This window comes from Nesoenas mayeri (genome assembly GCF_963082525.1).
Source record: "Nesoenas mayeri genome assembly, chromosome: 8".
Classification (NCBI taxonomy): domain Eukaryota; kingdom Metazoa; phylum Chordata; class Aves; order Columbiformes; family Columbidae; genus Nesoenas; species Nesoenas mayeri.
In genome coordinates this window covers 12,497,951-12,508,043 of record NC_137554.1, presented here as the reverse complement: position 1 = coordinate 12,508,043, position 10,093 = coordinate 12,497,951, and the positions used below count along the sequence as shown (strand labels likewise).

Below are 10,093 nucleotides of genomic sequence, written 5' to 3'. Positions count from 1 at the left end.
TACACATTCTTTAACAATTCTCAGGAGTTTTGACTTAGTTTCCCTGCGTTTTGCTCTTCTGTGTCTGCTTCAGCTCCCTTGGAGGGTGGAACATGCATTTCAATGACTTCTGTGCCCCAGGGGCTCGGAGGCTTGCCCATCTCTTTTTACAGTAAATGCAAACAAACCATCAGTTAACAGACAGCTGCAACATCCTTCCAAAAGAACAACCTTTAAAAATATTGTTTACTTGTCTGAACACAAGATATCCTCCTACCCTTCAAAATAAGTGACTGATTGATGGGTAGGAAAAAGCATTTGCTTTGACAGAATCAGACTGACATCAGTTTTCATGTTCTCTGCTGTCTGAATAGTATCAAGCTGATCAGATTTGTAATTCTTCTGAAGCACATCAAACCAAGGAAAAAACTGCAGCTCTTTCCTACGCTGGATTTGTTGATTTGTCCAATGTAAGTTAGTAACAACTTCAACTACGATAAAAATCCATTGTATAAACCACCTTTTACAACTCCTGAAATATAGAAATCACCAAGATGCTTACCACAACTTCGTTTGGCAGGAAGATGAGCACAGATCAGAAGAGAGCTGCAACTTACCCAATTGTCATTTGCTCCTTAACTTCTGTTACTTTTTTAATTGGCTATTGCAGAATGCTAGCTCTAACCAAATAATTAACCAAGAAAGCATCAGGCAATAATATACAAGAAAATATATGAGTTTATATCCAAGTGCAACTGGCAACCACTGATCCTACAAATGGCTTTTCTTATGCAGATAATTGCAGTAGGTGTCCAAGTAGGGAGGAAACGGTTGGAGGGTCTGCATCTAATCTTGCAAGAAAGATGACCACAACAACTGTATGCCTCAACTGTTTTTGCAGTCATAGGCAATTTGAGATCACATGATGAGGTACACTATTCAATCCACTTCCCAAAATCAACCAGGAGCATTTACAATGGAATGATGTGCAATTTGGATAAGGCCCTGGCCAGACTCCAATGGCCAAGATTGTGATATAGGTTGTGCTGACTATTCTCCTTCCAGAAAAGTGGCACATTTTAAAGAAAAGATCTGGCTGAGGACATAAAATCGATCTGGCAAAACCTTGCGACATTTAGATGCGTAGAGATACTGATTACTTTTTCTTATGCTGCACATGCATTGCCCTTTTCTTATTTTTTATATTTGTCCTATCTACCACGTAGTACAAGGGAAGAGCCTCTGCATCTTTTCAAGACTTTATACTCCACTAATACAGTTTTTCAGCATAGATATTTTAACAAAAATAGCTCAATTCTGAAACCTATAATTTAAAATATATGTTATTTTAATGTTTTAAAGATACTTGTTTTATTCTTCTTTATAAAAGCAAAAATTCATCTTCATGTACACTTATAATGATAGAAAATTAGACTTCCTCTCAGGAATCCACTTCAAAATAATATAGAACAGATTTGTAAAACCTGTTTAACCCAGTCTGTTTTCAGCTGTGTCTGAAGTACTACATGTGCTACACACGAAAGACTCATTAAGAAAAGCTTTTACTCCTGTCTCATTAAATAAGACTCAGTGCATAAAATAACACGCAACATATGTATTTGAGACACTTCATATTAGGAAAACTACCAAACTCCTCAAAAATTTAAGAAACTCTCAAATAGTCTATAACCCTTTATGTATTTGATATCTCAAACAGTAAAACCTAAAAATCTGAATAGTGTGCTTTAGTTGTTTTTCTTGTATACAGATATGATCTCATGGTCTGAGTATGAAACTGGAAATCAAAATGTCTTACATAATGATTTGCCAAACTACACTATGGAAACCAACCAAATTGTACCAGTCTTCCTCCACTACAATGGAGATAGATTCCTTTGCATTGAATTGATCACATTTATTCAGTTAACAATGAATACTTCAGACATTTGGCTCCTGGGAGTGAGTTTTAGAGAGTAGCAAAGCATATATTTAGTTACATGCTAAAACCAACTGAAAAAGCATTTCTAGTTACTGAGAAACTCATTAGTTCAAAATTTTTTACTACTGGACAATTTATCTAGTTTTAGTAAAGAATGGTATCAGGTAAATTAGAAAACAAAGGACATTAATAATTACAAGAAATAAATATCCAGATCTCCCTAGGCAAACAGAACTTCCACAACCTAATTTGTAAAAATGGTGTCTATAATTTGAAACATCATATCAAAGCAAAACACATACTAGTGATTAAAAAAAAAATATATATATATATATAAAAGCTGTCCAAGACCACTGACCAATCAAAAAAAAAAAAAAAGCTAAAGATAGGGAAATTTTAATAGGGAGTTATCACTTAGCAGCTTCTAAAATGACAGAAGACTTGACAGAAGTCTTGAGAGACAGAAGCCTGAAGTCTGTATATATACTGCTCTGACAGTTTAATTGAATCAAGGTATCTAAAGATGTACAGACAGTAAAACCAGATAAAGTGCAAAAAGGAATCCGTAAACTATCAAAGACAAGATTACAATTTGCTTTACCTTAGCTTTTTAATCAATTTAAATTCTCCACTTGACTGTTTTTACACATTTTAGAATGAAAACTAACATTCAAGAAGACACTTCTAATTTTTTTCAAAAATTTATCAATTCTTAACATATGAATTACCTTCTCCTTCTTGCAAAAGGATTGCTACTTCTGGCATTTTTTACAAAAAAAGCTTTAACAAATGAGTCCTTTTATCTTCCATCAGCATCTGTAGTCAACTACTGCTTGGGTCAAAGAGTCCAGTGTTTGCTTTTAATATTATTTTAAGAGAGGAGGCACAAACTCAGAGAAAAGAGCAGTAAGTCCTGCAGTTTCAAATTCCTTTTGTAGCTCATCCAGTGTTGAATATTCTTTGACTTCAAACGTCTGAAACCTACATTGTAAAAGGGAAACTCATGAATATGCCTAGATTTGTCAGAATGTAATTATCGATTCTATTACTTTTCTATCCACAACAGTACTAAATTATACCTTTTGTGCCGTGACTGTACTTGTGTTTCACACAGTACACTCATCATTTTCTCTTTGCATTTCTTTCCGCTTGAGTCCACATCCACCTTAGAAGTTTTCTGAAGAATCAAGTACTCCTAAACGACAAAAAAGAACAAGTTATTAAATGTCATCTAGTATCTTTGACGTTTAGTAAAATGCAAAAATCTACATGAAACATACAGATTTTTTCAGAATATAGCAATTAAACTTTGAAAGTGCCCATCCCAAAAAGTGCATGACTGCTTCTATTCACCAGCTTGAAGCTAAGTGCAGTCTTAAGTGATCTAGAGAACATGAGTTTGAAAAGCCAAAACATTCTCCTCCAATATCACCACAAAAACCTGCCTAATGCAGTGGGAGTTTGTAAGTATAAACTAGAAGTTCAAAGCCCAAGTGTGTGCTGGGAGCACCACATGGTCTAAGTCAAGCAAAGAGACAATCAGTAATGAGCTAGAAAAATGTCTGTTATTAATTTCTCATCAGAAATTTTCTGTTTTCTGGGACATGTGGGAAATACAGGAGACTGAACCTAGGCATATTACAGTCAGGAAACACATGGAAGACAGGAGTATAATTACAGTGGGAAGCAAAGAGATATACGCCGCTAGTCTGCAAGTATCGCTGGTTTCTTTCTCATAGAATATCTTCTTTTCCTTAAACACAGAATAACATTGTTGGGCCTTTCTACTCTTCTAATGATCAATCTGTTTCCAAAATTGTTCATCTTAGAAAAACACACACAAAATATTCAGACACATAGGTTTCAGTGGTAAATCGATAGAACTAGTCAACATTCATTGTTCCTGCACCTTAATGTTGCTCCTGTCACCCTGAAGAAGAATCAATATTATCTTGCCCATGAACATCAGTCTTCCAGTCAGCCTTAGATCTGAAGCCCATTTTTCCACAGTTTTGACATATTTTGCCTTTGCTCTCATGTGATCTAAATGCAAAAGGATCATCCAGATACCATCCTCTGTACTTGTTCCACTTGACAAAGTAGTTTTTTCACTGCAAACTGTTGCTGATTGCTTAATGACGTATTTAAGATGCTGCTGTATCCAAAGGATCAGATCGTGTACCATGGGTTCAGAAAGATGCTTCTTTGCTTGTTCAAGTAATTTATCTTTCACGTCCATACATTGGGCCCTTGTAAGCTGGTCTGAGTTAACAGAAATATCTGGTAGAACTGATGGATAATTGACTGGTAAATGAAATAATAGCTTTAAAAGTACATCTGTATCCAGCTGTCCTTTCACGCTGATTTGAATTCTAAATGTGATTCCATGTGTCTCTGGAAAGCATAAAAATCAAACAAACAAAAAAACATTAATAGTTTGCTTGAAGTTGAACTACATATATATTATTAAGTAAATTTCTTTAACAATTCAACTCAAATAACTGCCATTCTAAACAAAATAAGGGATGTGGCAGGGAGGGGAGGCGCTTCAGGGGGGCTATTCTTGCAGGAAATCCTGAAATGAAACACTTCCATATCATACTGGAAGGAAAGTTATTAACACATTCTAAAAAGCATTCACACCTTTTGGCTCTTTCAAAGTCTAGACAAGCCAGTAATAAAGAATTGTCTCTCTTAGAAACACATAAGTCGGCTTCTACAGCTCAAAAGCAGCAGCAAGGACAATTGAAAATGGAGACTTTTCTGGATGGACTCAGCACTGCCCTGACTTTGCTCCTAGAGAAATCCCTAGAGACTTTAACACTAATACCAGTGCAAGGCAAACAGAGTAGTACTGAGTATTTTTTAGGACAACCATTCAAAAGCAGTTCCACAGTAAAGAGAGACTTGGAAATAAAAAAGTCACATTCGTTGTCCCCTACAGCTTTCAGAGAAAATATGCTTAATTCTTTTCTGCCAACTTCTCTACATTTACAACATTTGGGTTGACGTAATGAAAACATCTCTGCTGTACATCTCTCCCTAGATATTACATATATATATATGCATGCGTATACTTATAAAAATGTATGTGTATATATCTGCATATCAGCTCAAAATCTTTTGTTGGTCTATTTCAGAACAGAATTATTTTCAGAGTGAAAACAATATATACAGTATGAACCAGGAAGAGCAAAAGATGACATCCTCCTGATAAATCACACAATCAAAGATGCTGAGTATGAAACTTATGTATGGTAGTTTCTGCAATAAAACCTTCTTGACTAAAACGTTTCACAGAAAAACAATACAAAACTTCATGAAGGGAAAAGCGGGGACAAAGACCTAACCTACTTTTGCTCCTCTGCCATGAAGAAAGAGGGTATCAGATAAAGATGATCTTCTTCAGATGTTCTCTGTTTCACCCCTTTGATGCATTCTAAACACTTCACCCCTTTTTCTTTAAAAAAAATGCTAAAATGTCTGGTTGATTCATTCTATGAGGGCAAGAGAAGCCAGATTTGAAAGGCAGATTTGAGGAGAACTGGATTTCAGAGGAGCTCTTTTGAAGTGACTTGCCTTCTTCTCCCCCTACCTTATCTTACTTTCATTTAAATGACAGTCCGTTGAATTATGTTTGATTAGTACTGCTGATGCCGCTAACCAGTCTCAGTGCTCTCTGTGATTTTATACTTGAACCCTACTAAATAAGTGAAAGAACCTGAAAGTGACTTGGACAGACAGAAGCACTTCAGAGAGCTTAGCCAAGGGCTTGTTTCCAAACCTCCCTCCTGGGTCATACAAAGAACTCCAGGTTAGGGTAGTAGCAAAATAATATAAGCAAACCCTCCAGACCCAATAATCAAACACGAGCATTATTATAAAGAAGACTCCAAACACCTACAATCTATTGCTACCTAAAGAGAATCAAATCCAGTGCTGAAAGTAGTAGATGCAAATCCAGCTAATTAAATGAACTTACACCAAATCATGCCCGTATCTACAGGCACTACATGGCAAACCCTCATTCCCTGCCAACAGGAGTTGGTCTCCAGTCTTCTAAGACCCTATGAAAGGTTCCAGGCTATTTTTAAGGCAAGTTTATCCCATCTGGCAGCACGTGGCTCTCATTCATGGGCAGCAGCTATGCAGGAGGACCTGAAGCCTTCCCGTTCCAACCTCTGTCTTCTTCTGCCCTGACAAACGTTTCTTACTGGGCACCAACTCCTCTGGCACTACACCAGGCTCAGTACACATAACCACAAGCAAGAAGAAAAGCCTGCAGTGCACCTCGTGGGGCCCCCAGAACCTCCTGGCCACGATGAGGGTCCCCACACGCGCACACAGCAGCCCTTACCCACCCGCCCCCTTCCAGCTGCCCCTCACCAGGTACATGCAGCTGAAAGCGACCTGCACGGGGCAAAATGGAACCCGCGTTATTGTATTCCTGCCCATGAATCACTTTATTTTCACCTGTGTTGCCAAGAAATTTTAAAATGCACAGCCTATAAACGAGTTGAGTACTATTCTATTGCCAGCCTAATTACAGTGACAGAGAAACATGTTACCTTTCTGATAATCCTCCTAGGATTTTTTCACTAGCTTGTCACAACAGATCTCACCAACTCAGAACTAACTGATGGATAAACAGACCGGCCAACCTGGCCCCTTCGGCAAGGGCCTCCTGCTGCAGCCATCAGACTCTTAAGCCTGTGACAATCTCACACCTTTCGCTGTGATGATGAACTAATCCGAAGGCAGCGCACCCCAAGTTGCATCACCCTGAGCCAGCGCGAAAAGCCCAGCCGTGCCCATTTACATCTGCCTCAGACTTACTGTTAAAAAGGAGAGCCAGTTCAAAATGTTTGTGGGGCTACGGCACCTAAAGTTTATTTAAACACTCCAGCATCCATTCTCTGCACCAGCACTGCAGCCGCTGGCAGAACAAAGAGCGAAGCACCATCGCTCGGCGTGAGGGGCTCTACAGAAATATTTCCTTTGTTTGCACACACTACAAGGGCTGAGTTGTCTCCACAGCAAAATGGTGATTATGTCTGAAATAAAAAGTTGGGTATGACCGTTCTGTTGGCATTTAATGTGCAAATAAGACTAAACTCAATACATTTTAACTCATTTTCCCCCATAGCCGCATACTTATCAGCATATTTAGCTCTAGCGTACTTCAGATTTTTCTTATGTTCCATGTCAACCAGACAGATAACTCCCTCCTCCCCTGCCCAAAGGCATTTTATGCAACACATGCAGTCTATTTTTAAATTCAGAAAATGGCATCTACTAACTTACAAGCTTAGAATATATAAATATATTTTTATAGCAAGCTTGGCGTGCAAACCAGAGCAGAACGGATTAACAAGTAAATTATGGATTTCTATCTGCAACACTAATCTTTGTAAATAGGTATGTAAGGTAAAAAATATATGCTGTAATTATTTAAATTCATCAACACATTGGTTTTGATAAAAACATATTTTACATCCTGAATTGTTAAATTCTCGAAAGCCAAAGTTTTCAGCATACCAAGAGATCTGCAAAAAGCATTTTCTTATGTTTCTCAAAACCATAAATCCACAATGGCCTCCTTTTTGATGCTGTGGATCTACACGCAAATTACTCTTAATGTATTAGAGACAGCCTAACATAACAGCCTTACTGAAAGTTACTTCTGTGCACTGTCAATGACAATTTATACGCTTTGAAGAGATAAAGCAAACATAAACTAATGAAGTTAACTGTATACAAAATTAAGGATTCTGCAGCTCCAATGTAAAAGACATAGATTCCCAAAGTAAGAAAACTACCAACAAACGTTGTTGTAAATAATCTGATCAATTCCAGCAGAAAGCAATGGAAATCAACCAGTTATGTATGATCCTAACATTTCATGAACTCGGCCTGGCTAAAGGCCCTGCAAGGTCACATAACATCAATATAATAGCCTGTTGCTGTTGTGCACTCATGGCACCTCACTTTACATTCCAGGAAGGTTTCTAAGCCCTTTACACCCTGATAACTTATAAACACTAAATCATTTTTCTGTATACGAAGCACGGGGAAGTATGCGTGTATATTTCTCTAACAGGTTTGGAGGAATAGAACCTGTATATGCAATGTTCAGATATGTTCACATTTTTAAAAAATAAGTATCTGCTAAGCCTGGAAACTATATTTGCAAACTATGCCTGAAATAACATGGCTGAACTTTTTGACTTTAAGAAAATAAAACTCAGCCAAAACATTTTATCCATCATATTTTTAAAATACACCTCTAAATACCAATCCAAAAAATGAAATGGCAGAACCACCTGCCTACACTGGAGCAAGAGGTGTGTCACGCAGATCTAGACACAAAACAACTCTGCTTTTAGATCACCCCAGTTACTTGTGCTCCACACAGATGCTATTGTCTTCATCTCTCCGAGGCTGTCTATACACAAAGTCCTCTTTTCACGTAACCACTTGCTGTTCTGCACAAATCTATTTCAACAAGTATTTTCAAATAAAAGTTTGAGGTTTATTCAATTAATTTCTTAGTAACTTTTTAGTTAAAGCGAGTCACTGAAGAGCAGCCACATGTAAGTTCATACCAAAGCAGTGAAAACTTATTTTCACAGGATGGCTGAGGTTGGCAGGGACCTCTGGAGGTCCTGTCCAACTCCCTGCTCAAACAGGACCACCTACAGCAGGCTGCCCACAGCTTTTCAGTATCTCCCGGGATGGAGACTCCACAACCTCTCTGGGCAACCTGTTCCAGTGCTCTGTCACCCTCACAGTAAAAAAAAGTGTTTCCTTATCAATCCCAGTTCTTTCGGTCTGAATACACACACAGACCAAGCCTGATGGCAGGCCACCAATCCATCTTCAACAGTGTTCTCCAGGATTCTCCCGCAGTCCACCCAGCGGGAAGCTGCATGCTGGAATTGCTAGGAGCTGGGCAGCACACTGCAACAGCTCCCGGACACCAGGAACAGCCAGTGATACAGGATATATGCATATTCTGTGTGTGTATGTACATATGTATGTATCTCCAACAAATGTGCAGGAGAGTTGTCACACCTGTACTAGGCGCTAAGCAAAATGTCCTTATGCTCTGGATCTGAACAGACATGGACCCCTCCCATACCCCACCTGAGGCTTTCTTTAAGCCTGACAGTGACTGCTGTTGTATACTGGAACTACCGAGATTTATTCTCCCTTGCTGGAGGGGCATCTTCGCAGCACTGTGACAGCACAGACTGATAAAAGTAATCTCTTGTGTTCTGACCAGTGTGGCCACCATGGGTGATGCAGAAAACGTGCAGTAAAGGTGTCCACAGTCACTGCGCTCCCAGGAGCAAGTACCACACATCATCTCACCTTCCTACCTACAGCAAACACAGAAGATGAGCCTTAGTACCCTGTAACACCTACAGCCACATGCATATTGCTGAAGCCAGAGAATATTCAGCATGTCCTAAAGCCCAGGTTATTGCCTTATCCCCAGAGATTACTCCAGGCTTCTTATGCACAGCCACAGCTGCACTCCTCTTAAACATTACAGAACAAGTACCTGATCTTGTTATACGCGTGAGCTGCAACTGCTAATTCACCAGAACAGCAGCCAGCCCGTTCCCAGTGCTGCTCATCGCCCACTGTTAATTACCCACGCGCCGCAATCAGCCAGAATCAAGGCGATCGCTAGTTAGGAACGAGTGGAACCCGCTGGCACCTGTCCCCTGCAGAGGCCGGCAGCACACACGCAGCAGGGCGCGCAAGCAGCACCCATCTGCGGCGCGGCCGCTAACAGCCAGCGATCACCGCGGCGCGGCCGCCGGGCAGAGCCCCCGCAGCAGCTCCGGAGCGCCGGGCAGCCCGGGCGGGGCACCGGGACGAGCTCCGGCCGAGCTGGGTCCCGCGAGGGCAGCGCGGCGAGACCCGGCCGAGCGGAGCGACCCGCGGCTCTGGGCACAGCAGCGCGGCCGCCTCCTTCACCTGAGACCGCCAGCACCTCGCAAGCGTCCGGCTCGCAGTAGATGGCGGCCAGAGCCGACAGCTCCTCCAGCGCCAGCTCCGACATGGCCGCTGCGCAGTGCCCGGGCCCGGATGGCGGCGGCGCCCCCTGCCGGCGGCGGGGGATCTCGCCGCCACCGCGGCCGGTGCCGCTCCCGCCCCGCGGGG

At 40.7% G+C, this 10,093-nt stretch overlaps 1 protein-coding gene across 1 annotated transcript; it reads right to left on the bottom strand.

The window, feature by feature from the left end:
- Positions 1 to 2,784: 2,784 nt before the first annotated feature.
- On the bottom strand, positions 2,785 to 9,992 carry RWDD3 (RWD domain containing 3; the record flags this gene model as incomplete). Its single annotated transcript, XM_080349115.1, has 4 exons — positions 2,785 to 2,899; positions 2,998 to 3,113; positions 3,828 to 4,312; positions 9,908 to 9,992. 4 exons carry the CDS (start codon positions 9,990 to 9,992, stop codon positions 2,785 to 2,787), a joined length of 801 nt encoding a protein of 266 aa, XP_080205241.1.
- Between the last annotated feature and the right edge of the window lie 101 nt (positions 9,993 to 10,093).